Genomic DNA, 26,352 nt, shown 5'->3' with positions numbered 1-26,352 from the left:
AAAATAAGACAGGAATAATTATGATTAAAAAAAGAAGATAAATAGACTTGGAGCCATTGCCGTATTTGGCGGGAGGGGCATGGGGCATGTGCCCATCTCAAATGGAATGGCTGAGTATATAAATAACAGCTTCTTACACTTGACCACTAAAGATGGAACTAAATGTAAAGACAAAACACAATCGTAATTCCCATGGCAACAGTTCTTACAAGATAGGTAGATACAGGTCAGACAATAACCTGACATTTTCAGTGATAGCTTTAAATATCACATACCACAAGAATCACAAAATAAATAACAGATTAAGATTAATAACAATAAACATTTGTAGAATAAGAAATAAAATTAACAACAATAAATATTGGTCCAAGGGAAAAGGACGTGTCAAGCAGAACTATGCTAATAATAATGCACATCCTTGATGATGTGTAGATTGCCGAGAGAGAATTAGGTACTTCTTGAGGTCTTCAAGGAATAATGATGTGATTAATGTTATTGTTTATTAATGTATTGAAGTATTCATATGTTTATTGTTATTATTTCTACTATGCATGAAACTACGGTAGTCTAGTCGGTATGGGGTCGGACTGCCACACGGGAGATCCGGGTTCGATTCCCGGAGTGGCGGATGTAATGTCGGAATTTTTCCGTTCTTGTCTCCGCGGCTCGGGCTCACCTGAAGGCTAAGGGCGGCCTGAGCGTACTGATCACACCACTTTCAAAATGGATACGATCGAGAATATGTGGGGTCACATACCTTGAATGCACCTTCATGGGATGGTGCTTGTGCTACATGCACGGGGAACTTTACCATATACTTTTTTATGCACGTAACTATACGGTATCTGCAAATATTTATGTAGTATCTTCTTTTCGTTCAAGCTATTTGCACACAGTTTTGCAGTCGAAATTTCAACAACTGTCAACAATCTGTTTTCCTATAAATGATGCTTTTTTCCATAGTTTGGCACGTACCCTATTTCGTAGCTGCAGTGGCGTGCCCAGGATTTTCGAATGGAGGAGGGTTACGCATACTATTTTAGTAATCAACCCTCATTCCGTTATCTTTTCCTGCCTTTGACGATCTCTTTTCTTTTTAGAAATATTGGGGGTTATAATACCCACCAACCCCCCTCTTGAGCACGCCACTGGCTGCCTGTGTTATGTTGATTTTGTTGGAATATTGGGCTTAAGGGAGGGTTATAACCCCACCAAACCCCTCTTGAGCACGCCACTGGCTGCCTGTATAGTGTTGATTTTGTGTGTATGGAAGATGGTGCCTCGTTGTAATGAGCTGTACCTCTTGTCTTTTCAGATCTTTCCCGCTCTGTTTTCCGTCGGAGCCTGAGCGAGAAGCTCCCTCTGAACAACAACCTCCTCTTCAACGACACCATGAGGCTGAGGACCCGGCCCAGTCGGGTGGACTCCCGCCAGATCTTCGCGCTGGTCCCTGTAGCCGACGCTACGGACACCACCAGCGTCGGAAGCAACCTGGAGGCGTCCAGAGCCCTCTCCTCGTCGATGCGTATGCTGAGTCCCACCAGACCTAAAGAACCACCCCCTCCGCCACCTTTACCAAAAGTCGTCAAGCCCGAAGAACCGACAATCCCTCCACCACCACCCTTACCGCCACCACCACCACCTCGCCAAATCTTCCCGTTCACCAGGAAAGAATTGGTCGAGATCAAGAACCGGTTGCAACCAGATGACGTCCCGAACGTATTGGTTCGAACTGGATCCTCCAAGCAGCGTCCGCTATCTTGGTCTCCCAGCTCGGACAGTGATATCATCAATATAGTGGTGCGGGAGTTGGATATCGATGGACCTCCTGTGGATCTGCCACCGGAGGATGTCCCCAGCGTGGCTGTAGAGGAGCAGAAGGAGATCCACGTCTGCAAAGTGACCGTCACCTCTCCTCCATCAGCTAAGGAGGTTCCTAAACCCATTCCCTCACCGGCCATCCAGATCCGAGGTGGCCAAGAGCATAGGTTGGAAATTAGGAACGAGCCAATGCAGTGCACATCCATACGCATCAACTGTTCGACGGCAGTTGAGAGTCCTGTGATTGAAACCAACAACAAGTTGACGATCAGCGTCGGTGGTCACGACGACTCCAACTTGTCTGTCATTTCGTCACACCAGGTGTCCACAGTGTCCGTAAACGCCGAGCAAAGAACGTGTGGGGACGGGAGTAGTGATGACGACGGGGGCGGATTCTGTGAAGAAGAGGTGGTTAAGTTGCCCAGTGCTCCAGAGGGTGAGGAAGTGATTGCTGAACCGGAAGTACTCGTACAAGAGGACAGCGAATTGCCAGAGTACTTCAACCTGGATCCTGTTGAGGCAGTGCGAAGGAACTTGGTACCTCACGTGTGCGGACGCGGGTTGGAACCGGAGGAGGATCAATACCCGAGAAGGTCCTCCACCTCGAGACCACCGAGCAAAACAGCTGAGAATCAGCCAGCGGAATCGAGCTCACGATCCGTGACGACCGACGACACGCCCGCGGCAGAAGAAGCGACCGAACCCAGCCGAGAGGACGCTGTGGAAATGCCCTCCACAGACCCTACAGGGCTGTCCCTTTCCAGATCAAAGTTCTACGTGTTCGTCGAGTCCATGGTGCACCAGGAACCAGAGTGCGTCGGCAATGACTCCGAGGACGAGATTGAAGAGAAGGACAGGGAGAACCACTACGAGATCGTCCACGATCCAATCTACGAGGAGATACGAGACGGTTCATTGACCGAAACCATTGTCGACGACGATACCACCGGGCTATCCATCACCTCCTGCGGGAAGAAGTCCATCTTTGAAGGCGCCTCCAAGTACGATATCCTCAGTTACTTGGTCGGCGCGAAGGAACGCGGCATATCGTTGGAACCAGAGTACGATTCCGTTCTTGCCGACCACGAAGACCTGGATCTGGACAAGACAACTTCCCTGGACCTTTCCCAGAGGAACAAGGGGAACCGGATCAGCCATATCAGCAACGCCAGTGACTCCAGCGAAGACAGCAACGTGACGTCACTCACAGAAGCATCAAAGGTAAGTACAATTGCCTTTTCATTCTAGTGGTATATGTAACACAGTATTTCCCATTTGTTGTCGCCATTCGTTCTTGTACAATGTGTTCGCTTATATACAGTGCCTTCCTTCACTCAGAGCAAGGTATATTCTACGAAATTCCTCCTTCAAACTGACAGACGAACTTAATATCCTACATAGCTGGTATTATTTCGAAAATTCCGAAACTTTGGATAGCATTTTTCGGGATTTACTGGGCGTTATTGAGAATGCAATGAGAAAAATTACTTTCAGATTAGTTAGGGTCGGATTTAAGTGTTGTCACACCTAGGCCGTGGTCGGATTTAAGTGTTGCCACCCCTAGGCCAGAGTCGTTAAGTGTTGCCATCCCTAGGCCAGGGTCGGATTTAAGTGTTGCCACCCTTAGGCCAGCTCAAGATTTAAGTGTTGCCATCCCTCAGACTATTTTCTGTGTATCTTTCATACATAGTGTTGCTGTGGATTACCAAAGCTTCGTCCAATAGTCCAATGATTCATTTAATAATCAACGTAGTTAATTTGTACCATAGGGATATGAGGACTTATAGGATGGAAGGAATTAAACAAGGTGGCCGATTGATATAAGTAAACGACTTCAGATCTCGCCATTCTTAAGTTCGAATCCTGTCCCGTGCGTATGTGTTTTTAGCTAGCGTCGGGTCATCAGTTTCATCTAACCATTCATCTTCGTCGCCGCGATTATCCAAGAGTGGCAGAACAGAGGCGTTCAATAATGTAAATACGAAAGTATCAAGAAGTCCCAGCGTTCGTTTGTTAAAGATCCTCCAGTAGCAGTTATCTGGGAAAGATTAAGAAATAAACGACGGTGAAACCTCTCTCAGGATGATATTTACAGATTAGCAAGAAAATTTACCTATGCGCATATAAGTTTAATTTAACCTAGAATTTTCATATGGTCTCAAACAAGCGGTGGCATTCTGTTTAGTTACTGAACTCATAACACGCAATTTTTATGTCATCAAAAGACAAACGAGCAGAAGGAATCACGTGATTCTCTTATTCTAATTCTGATTGGTTAATAGCACCATCTTTAGTTAAAAATATAATTAGGGTTTTGAAAACGTGAACCGAAAAACTGATCTTATGAAATGCCACCTGTTGAAAAAGAAATTGGTACACACAATTAGAAATGAAGCGGAGGAATACACATACAGCAGTCAAATAGTTCGAAGTAACCTTCCCTTTACTTAAGAAACATTCAACCCAAAGGCGTTTTAAAATGCAAAAGAACTACTTGAGAGTTTTAACAGCTCTGACATTGTTTAAAATGTAAAAGACTTCCTTTAATTCTTTTTAAAAAAATAAACAACAATGAATTTGCCTTTCAAATTTATGTTGGTGGCGCTTCCACACAAGTAAGGGAAGTAGCTGCTTTGTTTTTTAACTTGCAAGTTTTCATCATTTTATGAATATTCTAATGAATTAAAGGTATTGTTGACCTTGTCATCGGAAGTCGCTGACTTGTTCAAAGGTTAGGATTTGTCACACATTGCATGCATCGGCTTTATACGTCTCTAGATAGTAACTGTAAGGTGTAACAACCAGTGATGTGCGTCTACGCGTAAACAACGATAGTCTACATTCTACACGTAGTCGATTTAATACACGTATATTACGTAATCTGTGTAAACAACATGGCGAAAGGTGATAACTTAGCAAAGGGCGCCGTGGAATTAAATGAAAATTATACTGCGTATCAGTTGCTGATGTGTGAGGAAAACTTTTCATACTCTTTCTTCTAAATTCGAACAATTTTCTCACCTAGGAAAAAACCTAACATAGGAAATATTCTAGTGTTTTATGGGGAAAAGACCCCTGTTGCCTCACGACTGCCATCTGTTGTTGTTTTTGCATACTATTTATCTTCTTCCATAGTTGATAATAGAAGAGAAGAGATTGTTGTAAATAGGGTTCTTTACATTTCGTTAGGAACCAATATAGTTGAAAATGTCACTTTCATTTCATGAAACCCTTCAAAATTAATTTTTATGCAGTTTAGATTGTCTACGTAGCCTATGCAAACTACAACCCAATGTAATCTACGCGTAGATTACGTGTAGACAAAGTATGTAGACGTAAACTTATAGTCTACGGCACATCACTGGTAACAACATTCAAGAAAGCTGTGCTGTTATGTCTCATACAGAAGTAAGGGTTTACTGAGCACTGGAGATACCGGATGTTATTTAACTGACAATTTTGACATCTGTGACGTGGGCGCAGTGATGTTTCATTTATTGAATATGTGTGAGAAGTACCTTGTTCTCTTAGCGAGGGGGTGGGGGTGGGGGGGGGCGCTCTGTTATTTTAAAGACAACAAAGTCAGAATATGCGATGGAGAAATTTAGGCACCACGTGTAAATACACAGTCCGTCCAGTGGGAAAGGTGACTAATGAGAAATGAAAGACAAGACGTTGTGGACGGGTAGTTTACAATAACGTTTATTCAAAATAGACACCTTGTGACTCAATACATGCACTAAAGCGGTTGTAAAGCTTTGTGAAGCAGTCTTGGTACTCCTGTTTCGGAATTTACTCCAAAATTGCGGTTGAAGCCTTTTGGATGTCTGGAATGGTGACGAAACGCCTTCATTTCAACGCCAATTTCAGTCGCCTGGAGCTACATCTGGAGAATATTGGGGGGGGGGGGGGGGTGATTGAGCTCCACTATCCCTTTTTTGGCCAAAAACTGGCGTACCAACCTGCTCTTGTGCACGGGTGCATTGTCGTGCAACAGAGACCATGAGCCCTGTTCCCGATATTCAGGCCGAACTCTGCGAAATATCACCCGCAGATCATTTAATAATTCCCACAAAATATTTAATTACGACAGCGTGTCTCCTACTATCCCATTAAAGTCACTTTACTTAACCTATCCCCTAAATTCTTCCTTTTCTTCATCTAACGGATTTAAATTGGTTCACCTAGTGGCAGTGGGTTCCAAAATCGGGGGGACAAGGTGCCAAAACTGGGGTCAAAGACAGTATATTTCCCTTTGTAGATAAGGTTTAGCATAGTGCGGGGGCAAAAGTGGCGAAAAGTTGGTGGGGGGCAACTGCCCCATCGCTTCCCCTAATCGCCGCCAATGTCTAGTAGCAAAAGTGACTTGGAACCAGCTGAAGTAAATTAATTACTGAGGAAGTATTTAGACTCCCCATCTAATCACACATATTGCAGCATCGTGCCAAGTTCTGAACTTCTATTTTTACATATATTTTAGAAAAACTTAGCATTTTGAAATTTAATTAATTTTTACGACCCCCCCCCCCCCTTCCTGTGGGCACCTCTGTTTAGAGATGCATGCGTGAGTAGGTTAGGCAAGTCAGGTTTTTTAGCTGTTTGCATAAATTGCTATAGCTTTAACAAGTCTCTCGTCAAGCCTTTAGTTCGCATATTTGCCGCACAAACTTCCTGACGCTACAGTAGTTAGATTCCAAAATCAAGATGACGTCACTTGTCTGATACAGCGCAGAGTTCTGTTTACGAGTCGCACTAACGGTATATTTATTATTGTTTATGGCCAGTTTCTTCTTTTCTGCCGCTGTGGATTTTGGCGGAACAGTTTCCACGAAAGAGGTTCCCTGCGTGCGCGCGACATAAAACGAATGCGCAGCGCTGTGCATTAGGTCCAGATGAACGCTCCCGTTTCGCATCGCGTCGCCTCGCTCTGTCTGAGGCGAATGTTGTTTGGAGATGCCAAGATGGCGGAACCGAAACGTCATGTCAAACCTGCGACGTTTTATTTGCGTGCAGAAATATCTACGTGACAGTGGCATACTTGGAAGCTTCGTAAAGGGGCGGGTCCAAGTTCTGAGTGTTTAATTCCGACTTTATCACGGTACACAGGCAGTTTTTACTTGGCTTGATTTCTAATTTTGTCTGTTAACACATACTTCAGTGTCTTAGTAATTCCTTACTGTGTGTTTTCTTGAACGATGTTTTCCTTCCATATAGCCTACCCTATAAGGGCTATTCGCCGGATATTTACATTTCTGTGCTTACTTGGCGCGGGCGAGAACTTCACTTCCGGTTTTGAAAAGAATAACATGGAGTTCAAAAGTGTAAAGGTAGTGTCTAAGAAAATGTGACAATCATTGTGTGACTTTTGGTTGCAACATGAGATAGGGAACAAATAATTTTTCTCTGGTATCTATGTATCGTTTTCAGACAAACTCGATATGAAAAATTCAGTGGATTCAGGCAGTAATGCGAAAAAATTGAACACAAACACGAGATCTGCATCAGATCCCACTTTTAAACTTAGGTCCAGTCCAGATTAGCCTTTATGTGCATAAAGTGGTCTTAACATTTCCATCAATTCAATCGAAATTCTTGCAAAGTGTGAAAAATGTTATTTTCGCAGGTTTTTATAAACTCACATGAAAATATTTCATTGTTCGAGGTCAGACAAGGCCCCCCTTGGCCCCCCTTGAGCACGGGCCTGTTTGCTTATTAGTGGTCTCTCATTGGACGAAACCAGAAGGAACGATGAACAAGTTTACGAAGATTGTGCCCAAATGTTGAATTGAGCATTCAGCGTTGCCAGATCATGGTACCAGAATCACACTCGGAATGCAAGCACTGTTCCACTTTTCCCTGCGTATGCCTCGGGGGTACCGTAACAAAAAAACGAAAATTGAGGCTTGTCGCGGTCGTGGATGAGCATCAGAGAGAGAGAGGAAACTTTTCTTTCCCTTCCCTTGCTCGGGAGCACTTTCCAACTAGTTAACAATTCAATCTGAAGCAGCGCCGGAAGCGATGGATTTCAAACGGCGTTTGCTTTTCGATTCGGACGCCATTTTTTGTTATAATGAAACGATTGTTCTTGTATACCGCGGAGAGAGAGTTTCTGTGTGTTTGCCCGACTTAACTTGTACTCTGGCTTCACTGTAGTGTAGGTTCGCAGATTAGCATGTTAAGTACTTTAAAGGTTATAGGCGTAACTTGGTAGGAGCAGTGGGGGCACTCACCCCTCATAATTTCCAGGTATGTTAACATTTTCAAGTTTAGGGTATTTTTGTTAACCTCCTGGGACATGAGGAGAAAATCAATGAAAAATATTTTTTTTATGATTTCACAAAATTAACAATTATTTAAAATACGATGGATTTTTTTTTTATTTTGCCCCCCAAAGTAAGTCCTAAGTTCCATTCTCCCCCCCCTATACTTAGGTCTCAAGTTACACCCATGTTAACGGCAATCAACTTTGATATAGCAGACTACAGGGTGATTCAAAAGTCGCTAAATTCGAACTTTCAACAATAGCTAGTGCAAAGGTGTACCGAAAGAGGGGTTTTGGGAGCTGAAAGTCCTCCGAAATATCTGTAAAAAAGTTGTGTTAAAAATAAAGCATGCAAAATTAACTTTCATTGCCCATTTCTTTCATATTCGCAATATTTATATAAATCGAAAAAAAATCTCATTTTATTGCCCACAGATGGAGCGGAAGTTATGTCAACATCTAACTGGGCTATGTTGCAACAAGACATTTTCTTAAACTTTGATCCCAATCAAATAATTGGAATATAATTCCATAAATATACAAACTCTTGTGCAAATTAAGTGAAATATAATTCAATTTCGCACCTCAAAGCAACACAAGTAAAAATAATCGAAAACGACCGATATTGGTGTGGAATCCATAGTTTTCCGGGTCGCTAAGATGAAAAGTGACACTCCCAATCCCGTTCAACTCAAAGTTAATTTTACACTATAGTTAGAATACATTATTTTACTGTATATTAGAAGATTGGTATAAATAAATACCCGGGCAATCAGCAAGTATTTAATAAAGTAATATGACCATTCCCCATCAAGGATGAAGTCTGAAGCATTAATTTTTACATGCATTAATAAAAGCAAGTCTAAATCCCTTGTTAAAGTACAACTTCAGTTTTCATCTTAACCTGCCTTGTGGTAGGAGTTTTTCATTAAATTAAAAATATCTATTTTTTTAAATTTGCAACTATACCTAAGTAGGGAGCGGTTAAAGAAATGGGGAAAAAAGGTTAAGAAAAAGTCATGTAAAAGTCAAGATTTGATTTGATTTTGATTTTTTGGGTGCGTCAGCACTTAGGCTATTTTGCACCCGTCACATTATACGGGGTTCAGCCCTTATCATAACTAAAATATTAATATATTCTGACTTTGGTTAAAAACTGAAGCTGTAAATGAGCACTCGGCACACATATGGACAATACAAAGGACAACACACAGAATTATACTGGCCATGGGGCCAGTCGCCAGAGCCTCGTTAGTCTGCAGTCCAGGGTGTACTAGATGGAAGGATCACCCCTTACACTCCGAAAAAATTAAAGAATTTTGCATTTTTTTTGGCAGACACCCTGTAGACAAACATACGCACACATATGCATACATACACATAATACCGTTTATTAAAATTATAACTCTGTGAATACCAGTTCCGATTTTTTTCTGGACACACTCCTTACAGAGAGAAATACAGATAGATCAACCGAATCTAGGACAATAGCAACGACCAGGACCTAACCTAACCTAACCTATCCAAAGGCGCCACAGAACTAATATTGCTGTATTGCTGTAGAAGGCTGGAACAACAAAATACCAGGTGTCCCAGGAGTCTTTCCCTGATTACAAACTTTATTCATATCCGCTACATGCAATGTAGAGATGTGAAAGTGGTGCCAAAATGTTAGAAAACTAACCAAGTTTATTTGTTGCATGTTTCAGTAATGTGGCTGTAGTGTAGCAGTGTCAGTGTGTGACGCTTGTGTTGGGGAGGACGCTGACTTGCCCGAATTGATGGTAAAAATATACTGGAAGCGCGCGGAAAATTACAATTGTCAACGCCTACGCCCACACAAGGGTCACAAACACAATCTGACGCGACGTTTCTGTTAGACCTATATTCTCAAACACAAGGCAAGTCACAGAAAGGTCACGTCAGGTTCCAGTATACTTTGGAAACCTATGGAACGGTCGAAATCAAATGATTCCGTTCACTTTATTTTTGTTAATAATGCTGCAAGAAACGAGAATATTATGCATGTATCACCAAGTCCACAGGTGACACCGGAGGGTCTAAATTGCGAATGGTATATGGTTTAAGGTGGGTCACGTGAGCTTTTCGGAGCAGCTGTTGGGTATCAGGATCCACCAGCAGTGCTGTTACAGGAGTTAACATTTTAAGAACCTGTACCGGACCCGACCATCGTTCTTGGAGTTTAGATGACATCTTATTGAATGCATTGCTTAAAGGAAACACTCTGTACAAAACCATGTCCCCAGGTTTATAGGAAACCTGGGCACGGGAATGATCGTATTTGCGTTGGCGTGAATGCCAAGAGCGCATTAAATGTTGATAAGCTTCTCCCCAGGCGTGAGCACGGTCTGGAGACGGAGGAGCCGCTAGCTCCATATCAGATTGCAATTCCCAAAAAAAATTCATTGGGCCATCGATGTCCCGACCAAATATTAACTTCGCTGGCGTAGCATGAGTGGCATCGTGCGTAGCAGTATTAAAAGCAAATGCAATGCTAGTCAAGTGAAGATCCCATTTAGAATTATCTTTAGAGTGGTAACAAATTAAGGATGACTTGAGATTACGAATGAATCGTTCAGCCAGAGAAGGATTTGGGTAATATGGACTAGTGTATATATGCCTAACATTGGATTCAAACAACAGATTGTTAAACACATGCGAACGAAAATACGAAGCATTATCGGAAACTAGTTCGCATGGAGCTCCAAAAGAAAGAAATAGGGATTTTAGTTTATCTATAATGGCGTGTGAAGTCGCCGAGCGAAGCGGATACAAGGAGACCCATTTTGAAAAGGCGTCCACCACCACCAAAATATACGTATTTCCACGAGCGGAACGAACCAAAGGTCCCACCAAATCAATGTAAAGGCGCCGCCAAGGGTGACGTATCACCTCTGAAGAAAGCAATCCTTGGGGTTTGCGAATGGGCAATTTGGCCTTCTGACAAAGATCACAAGAACGTACATATTTCCGAATGGCAGCGAGATAGTTAGGCCACCAAAAAAGAGCGGAAATCTTTTTTGTTGTTTTGTTGGCTCCCAGATGCGAGCCACCCACAGGAGTATCGTGATAATAACGACAAATTACATTATGTAGAACTGACGGTAGAACTATCTGAGAAGCAGTAGAACGTGGCGACTGTCGAACCAACAAATCCTGAAAAAGCCCAAAATGGGGAACAATTTGATTATCTCGAAGCTTATCAATCATAGGACGTAAGAAAGGGTCCTGTTCCTGTAGAGCAATAATATCAGCCTTATTAAAAGGGATGATATTGAGCTTAGGCGCAGCGCATGCCAAACTATCAACGGGAGTAGATACAATAGAAAAATCTTCCGGAGAGTGCATCCGGGACAAGCAATCCGCCACTGGATTTTTTGAAGAAGGAATATGTTCAACGTCATATGAAAAGCGAGATAAATACAACAGCCAACGGCCAAATTTGCCAAATTGTTCGGGATGTTTTAGTAACCACGACAAGGCTTGGTTATCCGTTTGGAGAGTAAAGTGCTTAGAGGTTAAATATGTTTCGAATTTCTTAAATCCAAAAACAATAGCCCCACATTCGGCCTCATAAATAGATTGCCTACGTTCCTGGATGGTACGTTTGCGTGAAGCAAAGGCAATTGGTCGCAAAAAACCTTCAGAATCACGCTGATTTAGAGTAGCACCTAAAGCCAGGCTCGAAGCATCTGTCTGAAGAACAAATTCTTGAGAAAAATCGGGTAAAGCCAAAACAGTATGTTTCAAAAAGGCAGATTTTAATTTATCAAAACTAACCTGATCCTCCTTGGACCAAAAAAAGGGTGTATTCTTTTTACGTTTATCAGTAAGAAAACTAGTCCTTTCAGCGAAATGAGGGAGAAAACGGGAGTAGTACGAGAGAAGTCCCATGACTTGCGCCACCCCACGCTGGGATTTAGGAGGCGGTATGTCCTGAATAGCGGAAATACGCTCAGGATCCATAACCATTTGTTTATGGCGAATAATATATCCCAAGTACTTAATTTCTTTAGCCATCCACGTAGATTTAACAGGGTTGACCGTAAGACCGGCTTCCCGAAGAGCCTGTAGTATTTCGGTCAAATGCTGAATATGGGATTGCTCATCAGGCGAAAACACTAACAAATCGTCAGCATATGTAAGAAGAAATTTATATTTAAATTTTCCCAAGACTTCGTCCAGTACGCGAGACAACATTTGCGTACCCAGATTAATGCCAAAGGGGACACGAGTATATCTAAACTGTCCAAATGAAGTAACGAAGGCGGTCAAATCCTTGCTCTTATCGTCCAACCTAATCTGGTGGAAGGACTGGCATAGATCAAGGCAGGAAAACACAGCCGCATTTTGCAAATGCTGGAATAAAAGATCAATACGAGGCTGTGGAAATTGGTCATAAGCAATTAATCTGTTTAGAGACTGAAACGAACAGACCAAACGGTGGCCACCATTTTTCTTCGGCACCAAAAATGCCGGGCTCGCATATTGGGACCGACAAACCTCCACAATACCCTGAGCCCGTAACTCCTCTATTTGTTGCCGCATAATGTCGGTTTGAACAGGGTTCAATTGAAAAGGCTTAGCCCTAAAAGGGATATCCGATACCAGGGGAATGGATACCGGTGGTAAAGTACATTCACCAACCCTGTCAGTGACAACATCCGAAAACTTAGTTAACAAATCTTGCAAACGTGGGGGTAAACCAGAAGAGGATGGTAAAAGTTGTGGCTGGCATTCATCTGAAACCTGAATACGAGTCTCCGAAAAAGGAACTGACGTAGGCTGAGGAGAACATTCCACTGAAAGACCTTCTTGAAAATAAGGAAAGGAAATAATCCAATTCTCCAAAGAAACAGTCGCCTTAGTATGAGAAAGAAAGTCCATTCCCAAAAGCAACGGATAAGGTAACGAATCCACTATCCAAAAACACCATTTCCACGACAAATGACCCAATCGTACTGAAAGTTTACAACGAGAGTTTAGGGAAAAAACCCGGTTTGTCACGTCTTTCAAATCCATAGTTTCATCTCGTATAATTGAAAAACCGCATCTTATTTGTCCCAACAAGGAAGAAGACACAAGCGACACCGACGAAGCGGTATCGAGGAGAGCGACAGTTGGTTGGTCTCCTAATAGAATCTTAATCGTAGGGGAAGAACGATTTTCAGGTGAAAATGGATATTCGGAACGTAATTGAATAGGGGATGGACACTCGTGGACAGGGGGCACAGGGGTAGGCATAGATGAAGGAACAAGGTCCTGAGGTGGGGTGTCTAAACTCTGAGTCAAGGAAGAACTACCAACGGCGGTCTCCAATATCTCAACGGGATCCATCGACAAAGGTTCGTGCTGCACCAAAGGAAGACATGATGGAGTGTATCGGCCCTCCTGATAATTTGTTATGATGTTCGAAGATAAAGGCGGGGTATTCGCTGGTACATGATGTAAGGAAAAAACTTCATGATCAGAATCCAAGCCTGTGTGCCTGGTATCTGATAAATGCGAAGGCAGAAGCGAAGTTATATGTGACTCTGGGTACATTTGCGAACGCCACTTCAACTCCGGCTGGATGATTTGTTGAGCCAAGGCAAAAAATTCTCGAATAGTCTGAGGGCGAGGAAAATTTAAAATTAACGCCCGTGCGGGGAAGTTCACACCCTCAAGCAAGACCTCGAGTAACTGTTGTTCAGGCCATTCAACGGCCAACACCTGGCTAGCATCATAAGCATCGCGAAGAAAAGAGTAAAGAGTTTCCGATGGTGTCTGAACACGGTGGAGGATAGATAGTCGAAACATTTGTAATTCGGAAGGAGGTATGAGTCTGAGCCAGACCATTGATAGAAACAAATGCCATGGTAACTTCTGGCGTAAGCCCTCCATCCAAATATCACGGAGAGGATTTAAGGTAAATGGTAACGCCATTAATAAAATGGATTCGATATCCAATAGTTCCAAGGCAACAATCTTATGGATGAGACACAAAAATTTAAATAAAGATAAAGGATCCCCACCCGTAGAGGGTAACATGTCTTTCAAAAGAATGGAGACCGTCTGAAAACGTATAGTCTCCCTTATCGGTGACGCATTTTGAGGGAGGATTACCCCTTGAAGAAAATCCAAAACGGAAGGGGAAGGGGGTGGTAGTGGTGATTGTCCGTAGGGAGGTTGCACATCAAAGGTCATTTTCAGGAATCGTGAACCCACACGGGTCAATCGCAATCACTCCTTCCAAAAGAGGGGGGAAAAAAGGGGGGGTTTTCCAGGTACGTCAATGGTAATATAATGTAGGTGGAAAAAATTTAACCTACTCTGCTTCCAAAACTTTGTTCTGCCACTAAACTGGTAACTGTAATGTAGATCGAAAAAATTTAACCTGCTCTGCTAGCAAAACTTTGTGACGCTTGTGTTGGGGAGGACGCTGACTTGCCCGAATTGATGGTAAAAATATACTGGAAGCGCGCGGAAAATTACAATTGTCAACGCCTACGCCCACACAAGGGTCACAAACACAATCTGACGCGACGTTTCTGTTAGACCTATATTCTCAAACACAAGGCAAGTCACAGAAAGGTCACGTCAGGTTCCAGTATACTTTGGAAACCTATGGAACGGTCGAAATCAAATGATTCCGTTCACTTTATTTTTGTTAATAATGCTGCAAGAAACGAGAATATTATGCATGTATCAAAAAAAAGGATAAATTCAAAATCAAGAACACTCTAGCATAAGTAATTGGGTAACACTCCGCAACACAACAGTTGCGTATTAATTTAATGGCTTACACCTTTCTCACACGTCGCTAATAGAGTTAAATGCGGCGTTTCTAAGAGTTAGTCCTGTTAAGTAAAAACACAAAGAAAGGGAGATTACCATGAGCAAGATACATATCATGACTTATTATGCGATAATCTAATCAATCAGACCAAAAAGATTGTTCAGAGATAATTGGGGTAAAAACTTCTAATCAAACAAGTACAATTCAACTTCCTTTTAACAATCTATTTAATTTCTGTTCTCAACAACTATTATATAAAAAGGTCCATCAGGACTCTGATTAACAATTCAGTCTCCCAAGGAGTAATTACGATCGTAACAAGTGCATTATAAATATACAAAAAATATCAACAGCATTAAGTATGGTAACCGGTCTTATCAGTAATAAGCTACAATTATTTTTCCTTTCTCTCTTTTCTTTTTGTAATACAACTTTTTATTGCATGGCCGTTGATGCTACCGTGTTGGTTATTTGGTGGTACTGGATTGAAACCGGAAAGAGCGGGGTGTGTTGTACGAGTTACCAAAAAAAGGGGAAGTAGTTAAAGCAATTCAGGATAAACTCCCAGTAGCTCTTCAACAACACTATTAACTGTCCAAATGGTTCCTCTGTCACTTAACACGCGCTCAACCAAAATAAAAGAGAAGTGGTTGCATTTAAGTAAGCCCTTTTTTACTACTACCGTCGTTTGCTACGGGCAGCGTGCTCAAAACGAACACTTCACACTAGAAGGCATTTTTTTTTTTTTGTAAATCTTCGGGGCGACGATAATTAGGAGTAATAATCGTGCAGGCACTCAAATTCACAGTACTCGTTATTGCAACAACGGGACAAGTCTAAAAACTGAAAGGAGGGATAACATACGTCGATCACGTGTGCAAAAATTCAAAAAAGGGGACAGTTCCACAAGCAAGCAGACAACGGGAATATTTGATAGAAGTCCAATTTACCTTATATGTATTCCTTCGGAGCTCTAGTCGTAAACCAAGTACACTCAACTGTTCTGGTACCAAAAAAACTACAGTTAAGTATTTCCACTTGAGACCATGATTGCAGCTGCTACTGAACGTGTTCCATTTTGTGGTCCCAATAGGTTTTCCGAAGGAAGTAAAAGTTCAAGGCGAGCTTTCCCCGTGTCACTGCTGCCGGGCTGATAAGGCACAACGCGGAGTCTGAATGCGAACTGCTAACTAACTGTATTCCCGATCGTAATCGACGGGGAAGAAAAAAAAGGGGGGGGGGGGGAGAAAAGGAGAGTGTAGTTTTTTGTTATGGCCAATAGACGAAGACACGAAGCAGACGACGAGGAACTCCGGTCTATTGGGTTAGAGAGTTTATTTAACAAATGAACTCTATAATCGTACTCAATGGTACGTGTAATATTCACGGATGAAATCTCAAGTACGTGAATATTACAAGTGCCAAGGAATCCGGAATTAATGCTCTTGACATCGGGTGGCATCTTTCCATACAATCTTTCTTGGACTTGACAGGATTTAGGAATGAAGATAAATTCCATTTTTAAATACCAACTTATTGATGGCAGATATTCTAGACGAAAGAATTCTGTACATTTGAAAGTTCCTCTGCACTGTTATTGGTGACCGGGTCTCGTGATGCCAGAGGACATGCTGAGCATTTTCCTTATTTGTGAACATTTCCGGTTTTCTGGGCACTGACACTGCTACACTACAGCCACGTTACTCAAACCTGCAAGAAATAAACTTGGTTAGTTTTCCAACATTTTGGCACCACTTTCACATCTCTACCTTGCATATAGCGGATATGAATAAAGTTTGTAATTAGGGAAAGACTTCTGGGACACCCGGTATATAGGTGGCTTGGAAGACCGCATCTCGCCTGCCTCAAGAGCCAATCAGAGGACACCACCATCAAGTACATGCGGATGGAACTTAATCTAGAAGGTCAGAAAAGGAAGAAGCGTGACATTAAAATCGAGGAGAGAGTTGGAAACTGCATTCGCACATATGAGGAAACGGGTGACTTAAAAAGGTGTCTGTTGGCTCTAGCTCATGTTAAAAAACTTGATTGAACCAAATTGTCAGCCGAAAATATCAATATTTCACATAATTCTCTTGTAAGGGGTATTATACGGGGTGCTAAGTCACCCTTCAATTGAAGGAAGATTTAAAATGCCATCGCAATTGTCCATCCGCCCTTTCACATCTGTGTTCATCGCAATTGTCCGGTAGAGTGAGATTACTTTCGTAACATCTCTGGCTGTCTTGCATTGGCAGCTTTGGAGCGAGTCATAACTCCCGGAGCAGCCAATCAACAAACGAGCTGCTGGCGTCATCTCTACCCAGCACCTATCGCTATCCCTGTTGCTCGCGCTCTGGGCTGTTGGTAGGCTCACTAACTGGACTCGCGCGGTCAGCTGGAGTTGTTATGAAAATAATCTGACTCTACCAGATGAAACAGAAAAAGAGTGAGAAGGAAAACCTTGAAAGGTGAGATGAGGGCAACTCACCCAAAGAAATATTGCTGAACACCTGCTGTACATTGACCGTGTGAAGATAGCACAATCATCACTCTTTACGGACAGTTTAAGATATGTACTCCGCTGTACTTTCGTTCCAGGGTGACCACATCAAACCCATGTTTCACTTTTTTGCTAAATCCTTCCACCAATGTTGCAGCTGACAGCATAATAGCCGATCAAACGTATCGGGACGAATCGGAGAAAGTTGAGCAAACGACGCTGATGGATAATCAGGTGATAATACGCGAGGAGAATCAGTTACACCTAATAAGTGAAAGTGACGGCTTTTCTTGCCTTTTTTTTCACCAAGGTGACAGTGAGACACCGCCGTGAATGATAATGCCCAGTCACTTCGGAATGCATATGCACAGTTCGGCTTATGTGTATACATGCATGCTCACACATTCGTGAAATTGGCTTCCGTCCAAAGGATCACTTTCTCCCATGGGAAGGAAAGGTTCTCTGTGCACATCCCAATAGTCAAGAGGAAGAAAGCGAAAAGATGATCTGGAGAAAGTCGTGCATAGGAAATTGCAAAGGCGGTAATGCCTTCTTGGCGGAAATAAGTATGCCCGTCGGATACTCAGAGGGTGATTAAGAACGAATGCAACTGTTATGATGGCCGGATGAAAGATGTTCGCTTTCGATTGCACGCCAAGAGAATGTTCAGATTAGCCAGATGCTCCATTCTGGATGCTGTGAATGATGTCCAGCGCGAATGAACTAACTAGAGGCAATTTCAGGAAATAATTTTTCAGTGCACCGTATTGCAATACAGCTGTGTAGTGTACTTAGCATTTCTGCCACTTTTGGCTAATCGCGATGATATGGTGAAATTGATAAAGGGGAACTCACAGAGAACGGGATTCGAACCCAGGACCACTGTGCTAACCACTCCACCATGAAGATCGCCATATATCTAATGTTTATTTTTTTCTAATTGTGAATCCTGCACTGAGATTCTAAACACAGAAACCTAAATGCATCTTATCGAGTGATGCACTAAAGTGCGTTTTATGGCAACTTCAAAGAATCAATTCACATTTGATGCATTTGGATGCATTTTTGTATGTCGTGAAAGAAACACAAAAGTGCATCATTGATTCAAGTGAGGATTTCTATCAGTCGAGATGCACTTCAATGCATCAGTTTGTTACGGGGTGCTAATTTAATAAATAATCTAATTAACTCAACTGACTCAACTGAGCTGAGCTTAGCAACGCAACATCGTAGAATCTCTCGCCTCACCTGCTGGGCGAATTAAACATTACATGAAATATAATACGGTCAGGATAAGTGCCTAACAGTCGGAGTTACCAAGAATAAACCTAGGAGGATTTGATTTTAAATACCTGAAATGACGTTACATAATACTACGGTGTTTCTGAATATACATATATATTAAAGCACAGATAAATACACATTACATCTTGCCCTCTTTCACTCGATCTCACATTCATTCTCTCATTCTATGGCATATTGCGACAATATGACAAATACAAAGGTTAGATTAATTACTACTTTGACCATACTCTTGCTATGTCTTGGCTACATTGCCTTTTACAATTTATCGTTTAGGATTTTAAGCATAAAGTGAATAATTGTTCCTTGTGCGAACCCCTTCTATCTTTTCTGAAGGTATAAATATATTCAATGAACTATTGTTTGTCGTTAACATTAACTCTCATCTTTAACATTTGATTACTCCGCCGGAAAACAGATGTCTAGGGATGCCATAGCGCTGATTTAAGTTAAGCAGTGATTTGATTTACGCAGATTCGCGGTAGATAGTCGTCATCTTTCTCACACACGCACATGGTTGGATCTTACCTTCGCTGCATTCCCTCTGACCTGGGTTGGGTGGAAGTGGTCCTACAGTTTCGGAAGGCCTCCACGCTCCATTGTTGCACCTCGCGGTTGTCCTGGTTGGCGAAAGTGGATCAGTCGGCAGCTCCATCTGGCATCATCGAATCCTGGCTTCACTCGTTCACTGTCGACTCCATACGACAACTTGCGCAATAATAGGTCAGTTCTTCGCGGTCACTCGTAAGTACAGATACATGACTTGGGCGGTGAGACGAACGTACGCGATGAGCCATTCGCGGTTTCACATGGATATCAAATATTATTAACTTTCACTACTTTGGACGTTGTTTCGGACGATTGACACGGGTGGACGTGTCTGGCGTTATTCTCACATAACCACACGTATGTGCACGGATGCGTTGACGGCGAGGGGGAGAAGGATCCCCTGGTTCTATTCTGCTCTACTCCATGGCTCTGAAACACTCACTCGAGGAAAACAAATCCAGACCTCGAGTCTGCTTGCAACTCGCAGCTCGGTCGCGCGTAGCTCACACTCCGGTGGCGATTGTAGGCAAAACTGTGCAAAACTGTTTCAAATCATCCCTTTTATTCCAGATTTGAACGTAGTGACGCGCTACCCTCTATGATCAGGTGCTTGTTTATTGTTTCTGGTGCTTTGACCGTTGTCCTCCTATCCTGGTCAATGCTCACTCCGGTCCTTAACCTTTGGTAGCAGCCCCTCGCGCAGAGATTAGGCTAACTCTTCCTCCATTGTAGTCAGTCACGAAAAGCAAAGGCATCTCAGTAGGGTAGCTTCTCCCTTTCAATTCAGCGATGAATCTTTAATAATTCATAACTCCCGTATTTCTGTTCTGATTAGGCTCAAATCTTGGAATCAGTACTTTCATGATGTGGTCTTCCGCTGGTTGAAATCTCATCAAATTCGGTCCATTGGTTTAGAAGTTGCATTTTTCTTGTTATTCCCATAAGAATGCATGTAAATCCGAATTCGGGCGAAAAACGGTGGTTGAGCAAGCTAGTGTTGGCTAAGGCAGTTCGCTAGACACCTGTATTCGCGACGGATATTAATAATACCAATTGCAATTAATTCCTACTAACGGGCAATTAGATTAATTACTTGTCACTCAATATTTGACCGTTATAACATTCCCCTCCTTTTAATTATGAATTTTTTTCAGAGCGAACTTGCGAGTGACAGGAAAAAATTCATACCACATATTAATGATATTTATTAATGATCGCACACATAGGCGTCTGAATAGGGACTCGAACCCTGGACTGTATAACTTTTAACTCAACATTAGAATGAAGTTATACTTTCTGCAATTGTACTATAATTATGATAATATAAACGAATATGATAAAGTATACAAGAATACAATATAAAGCACATTTTAACATGGAAATCTCAACGTATTACTACATACCTACTAACTTTGGATACACCCTGTAGTTTTATACATATTAATGTGAATACTGAATAATAAGCTAAATAAGATATAAGTAAATATTTGATTTGCAATTTGTTCCCTCTCACACATATGTTTGCATACTTCTTGCATTAATTATAAGAAAGGTCTACATTTTTGTCTTTTAATATCAAAAAAAAAAAATCTCTAATTTTCCTATTGTTTACTTTACAATCGGGGTGGCTCTAGTGCAATATTTTCTTCAGTGTCTCCTTTGACATGAGCCGGACTGGCAAAGGAGTCTTCTAGTCTCCCGTCGGGCCTTGAATATCGGTTATCTGCTCCAGAGATTGCTGTTCTTGCCTCAGTCCACTTCGTCTAGGTTGGTAATCTGGGGCGAGTGGGTTCACGCTACGGCTAGTAGACGGTCTATTCCAGTCGGGTAAATTAGCAGTAGTCTGTGGGGACACGACTGTTCTAACCGCATTCACAGCACGATTCCTCTCAACTTGAATCGGGTTGTTTTGACCCCGGCAGTGTTGCCATCTCGCGTTTTCTCCATCTCTATCATCTCTGAAGTGTTGTTGTTGTGGGCGGTGATTGCTGTACTGGCCTCGCTGGGGATAAGCTTCTCTATTGTTCCTCCCAGAGTTCTGTCTCCGACTATTGTTTGTTGCCAAGTTTACTTTCGGGAATCCCCCTTGCCTTCCTTCATACTTTCTTCTGTGATTCTTGTTTTCCCAGGATGCTCGTTTTTCTTGCTCCAGCGCGTCCAAATCACAAAGAATCATCGACATCGTGTCCAGGTTGGAAAGTGCATCTCCGGTTAGCTGACGTTGCACATAATGCGGAAACATCGCACGTATTGCGGCTAACATTTCAACTGGCTCAATTCCGGGCTTCAGGGCGTGGAAATCACTCACTCGCTGCCAAAAGAATTGTTTATAGGTGATTTTCTGGCTCTCATCAAACCTGCGATTTCTAAGCAAAGTGATTTTGCGTTCTACTAGCTGGCGACCTTGAAATTGTTGTAGAAATGCTTGTTCAAACTCTTCAAAGCTATTAAATGGTGGATTCCGCTGCTCGAGCCAGATCCTTGCACTCCCTTTGAGTAATTTTCGCATTAGCCTCAAGCAGTCTGGGCTATCGACACCGTACAACAAACAATCTCTCTTGAAGTCCCCTATGAAGATTGACGGTAAAATCTCGTCGTGATCGGGGTCGTACGTTTGAAAATTATCCATTCCGACTTTTGAGAAGATTCCGCGAGTATTCGACTCCGGGTTGGACACACTGCGTGTCTCCTGCTGGGCGAAAGCGTTCAAGCTCGGCGAGCTCCCGCTCCGGCCGATGACATCACGCGCTGCTTGGCGATCCAAGGAAGTTGGTGCTGATTGACAGGTCAGCTGGTTGGTCACGTCTGCTGCGACGAGCAAAGGAGTTGGGTTCGCATCCCTGGACGTTGCCTCCAATCGGCGAATCTCTTCGTCCTCGTTTCTTCTCCGTTGCGTGATTTGGAAATCCTTCATTTGGTCAATTTTGGATAGCAGCACTTGGAAACGGCGGTCCAATCTTTCTTCTCTTTCTCTCCTTTCGGCAGCCTCTGTCTTCCGCCTTTCTTCTTCTTCTCTCTTCCTCTTCTGTTCTCTTTCTTCATCTCTGGCTTGGATATAGCTGATTAGCTGAGAGAACATGGCCTGCACGTCCATCTTCTCTGGAACTGGCAATCCTGTTACCGACTGATCTTTCCCTAGATCCTTATCAACGTTGCCGGCTGACGAAGCGCCTGCATCTGTAGAATTCTCAGCCCCTGGGCGGTCCATGGTATTGTTCGTTAACCTCTGGCGGAGACGAGTAGTTCTTTGCATGCCAATCTTCTTCTTCTTCTTCTTCTCGTGGCTGGCTATCGCCGAAGGAAAAAGATATCGAAATTCTTTTCCTGGTTTCTGGTTTCAGATCCCGGGGATCGCACTCCTCACCTGCTTCCGTGTCATAACGCGTGTCCTTTTGTCCTTTATCGTCCGAAGTTAATAACGCCCATTGTTAATAAAATAATAAAATCCTCTAATAATTCTGCTATGGAAAAATGCTATAGTCGCGACAAATTATTTCACAATTACACCATAAAAAACACACAAAATGGTTCTAGCTACACATCGATTGCATATTCAGTTAATTAAAATCACCGTACAAATTACACATTAATACTTTAAATGAACACGTCTTTATAGATTCTTATCAGGATTTTCAGTTACAGGTTGCAATTATTTAATTTTCAACAAAAAAATCTTAGTTCCCCCTTAGCGTTAAATTCTGGTACCCTGTCGTAGACATTCGTAGGCTGAAAACTCTCTTTAACAACGAGTATTAAATCCCTTGGGTAATAGACATAACTGATTGTTAACCATTACAATCAAACTTAATAAAATTCACATTGAGTAGATAAGCAACTAATTAGAATACTCGTGACCTCCAGGTTCCTTACTAGCCTGCCTGTAACATCGTTCTACGAGCCTAATTCCTATTTGCTTCCTATTTGCCTACTCTTCTATTTGCCTATTCGTCGATTATTCGGCGTACTTTTTTACTTGCCTACTTATTGCTTGTTCGGGCAACTTTTTATATGCCTACATATTTATTCGCCTACTCGTCGAATGTTCGGGCGCCATATTTTGTTACGGGGTGCTAATTTAATAAATAATCTAATTAACTCAACTGACTCAACTGAGCTGAGCTTAGCAACGCAACATCGTAGAATCTCTCGCCTCACCTGCTGGGCGAATTAAACATTACATGAAATATAATACGGTCAGGATAAGTGCCTAACAGTCGGAGTTACCAAGAATAAACCTAGGAGGATTTGATTTTAAATACCTGAAATGACGTTACATAATACTACGGTGTTTCTGAATATACATATATATTAAAGCACAGATAAATACACATTACATCTTGCCCTCTTTCACTCGATCTCACATTCATTCTCTCATTCTATGGCATATTGCGACAATATGACAAATACAAAGGTTAGATTAATTACTACTTTGACCATACTCTTGCTATGTCTTGGCTACATTGCCTTTTACAATTTATCGTTTAGGATTTTAAGCATAAAGTGAATAATTGTTCCTTGTGCGAACCCCTTCTATCTTTTCTGAAGGTATAAATATATTCAATGAACTATTGTTTGTCGTTAACATTAACTCTCATCTTTAACATTTGATTACTCCGCCGGAAAACAGATGTCTAGGGATGCCATAGCGCTGATTTAAGTTAAGCAGTGATTTGATTTACGCAGATTCGCGGTAGATAGTCGTCATCTTTCTCACACACGCACATGGTTGGATCTTACCTTCGCTGCATTCCCTCTGACCTGGGTTGGGTGGAAGTGGTCCTACAGTTTCGGAAGGCCTCCACGCTCCATTGTTGCACCTCGCGGTTGTCCTGGTTGGCGAAAGTGGATCAGTCGGCAGCTCCATCTGGCATCATCGAATCCTGGCTTCACTCGTTCACTGTCGACTCCATACGACAACTTGCGCAATAATAGGTCAGTTCTTCGCGGTCACTCGTAAGTACAGATACATGACTTGGGCGGTGAGACGAACGTACGCGATGAGCCATTCGCGGTTTCACATGGATATCAAATATTATTAACTTTCACTACTTTGGACGTTGTTTCGGACGATTGACACGGGTGGACGTGTCTGGCGTTATTCTCACATAACCACACGTATGTGCACGGATGCGTTGACGGCGAGGGGGAGAAGGATCCCCTGGTTCTATTCTGCTCTACTCCATGGCTCTGAAACACTCACTCGAGGAAAACAAATCCAGACCTCGAGTCTGCTTGCAACTCGCAGCTCGGTCGCGCGTAGCTCACACTCCGGTGGCGATTGTAGGCAAAACTGTGCAAAACTGTTTCAAATCATCCCTTTTATTCCAGATTTGAACGTAGTGACGCGCTACCCTCTATGATCAGGTGCTTGTTTATTGTTTCTGGTGCTTTGACCGTTGTCCTCCTATCCTGGTCAATGCTCACTCCGGTCCTTAACCTTTGGTAGCAGCCCCTCGCGCAGAGATTAGGCTAACTCTTCCTCCATTGTAGTCAGTCACGAAAAGCAAAGGCATCTCAGTAGGGTAGCTTCTCCCTTTCAATTCAGCGATGAATCTTTAATAATTCATAACTCCCGTATTTCTGTTCTGATTAGGCTCAAATCTTGGAATCAGTACTTTCATGATGTGGTCTTCCGCTGGTTGAAATCTCATCAAATTCGGTCCATTGGTTTAGAAGTTGCATTTTTCTTGTTATTCCCATAAGAATGCATGTAAATCCGAATTCGGGCGAAAAACGGTGGTTGAGCAAGCTAGTGTTGGCTAAGGCAGTTCGCTAGACACCTGTATTCGCGACGGATATTAATAATACCAATTGCAATTAATTCCTACTAACGGGCAATTAGATTAATTACTTGTCACTCAATATTTGACCGTTATAAGTTGATGTTGGATAATGCATTTAATCAACTGATGCATTAAAGTGCATCTCGACTGAAAGGAATCCTCACTTGAATCAAGTGTTGCACTTTGGTGTTTCTTTCACGACATACAAAAATTCATCAAATGTGAATCTGATTCTTTGAAGAAGCCATAAAACACACTTTAGTGCATCAATCGATGCATTTAGTTCTCTGAGTGTAGGACCGTCCAAGATTGATTTATTGATTTGCTTTATTTTACTTCGCTTTTCTGTAACTTTGACTAATCGGGAAGATGAGGATGAGTGATGATATGGTGAAATAGTTCCAGTGGCGCTCATAAAGAATACCATTGCCCAAGCCGGCATTCGTAACCGGGACCTCAGGCGTCGTAGCACGCTGTTCTAACCGCCACGGTGGTGAATTGTGAATCCTGCAGTTAGAACATAGGACAATGGAAGAGACCCAAGTTTTTCAATATACAACATTAAAAAAAATACTTACCGTATTTTTCAGACCATAAAACACACTGGACCATCAATGCGCACTTATACAGGGTGTCCAAAAATAATCTTTACAACTTTGCACATAAATTACAAACACCCTATATTATGTACGTTCATGGTATTTGCTGGATAATGTAATGCAAATAATAGCCGTTGTTTGTTTCTGGTGCCCCACAGACGTATATTATGAAAAAGTGGTACCCACAAGAAAAAGCGCCGTACTACGCTTTATTAATCGAAACATCTGATACACAAGCGCAGCAATATTTCTGGACTTTGTATGGAAAAACTCGCTAATAGCACCAGTAATATCCTCTCCAATGTCAAGAAATGTCTCTGCGTTTGCCTATCAGATGCTGTTTCGATTAATAAAACGACGCACTGCTCGGTCTCTAAAGGAATCACTTTTTCATAATACACAATCTGCTGCGTCAGTGGGGCACCAGTAACTAACAATAGCTGTGTCAATTAAAACTTTATATTTACATTACATTATTCAGAAAATACCATGAACGTACAAAATTTAGAGTGTTTGCAATTTATGTGCAAAGTTGTAAAGGTAATTTTCAGATTAAAATTGAGAATAAAACGTATCTCACACTTCTGCCTGTAACTCTAGCCGGACAAGGAATATGCATTACACTTGTGCAGACTGTTGTACCGCTACTGTGTGAAAAGTTGCTGCTCGTTCCGAAGCGACAAGCGACATGGGGGTTTCACACCGAAGCGACAAGCGTCACAAGGTTCAGTCTG

General features: G+C 42.3%; 1 protein-coding gene across 1 annotated transcript in view; it reads left to right on the top strand.

The window, feature by feature from the left end:
• RhoGEF64C (Rho guanine nucleotide exchange factor at 64C) overlaps positions 1-26,352 on the top strand; it is a 383,518-nt gene that overhangs the window by 299,714 nt on the left and 57,452 nt on the right. Inside the window, exon 4 of the mRNA XM_083143975.1 lies at positions 1,316-3,042. Coding sequence (XP_083000101.1) covers positions 1,316-3,042 — 1,727 coding nt within the window. The remainder of the gene's footprint in view (positions 1-1,315; positions 3,043-26,352) is intronic.

Source organism: Lepisma saccharinum, chromosome 22 (genome assembly GCF_977018435.1).
Source record: "Lepisma saccharinum chromosome 22, izLepSacc3.1, whole genome shotgun sequence".
NCBI classification, from domain to species: domain Eukaryota; kingdom Metazoa; phylum Arthropoda; class Insecta; order Zygentoma; family Lepismatidae; genus Lepisma; species Lepisma saccharinum.
The sequence above is the reverse complement of the archived record's forward strand: the minus strand, read 5'-3'. Positions and strand labels throughout refer to the sequence as shown.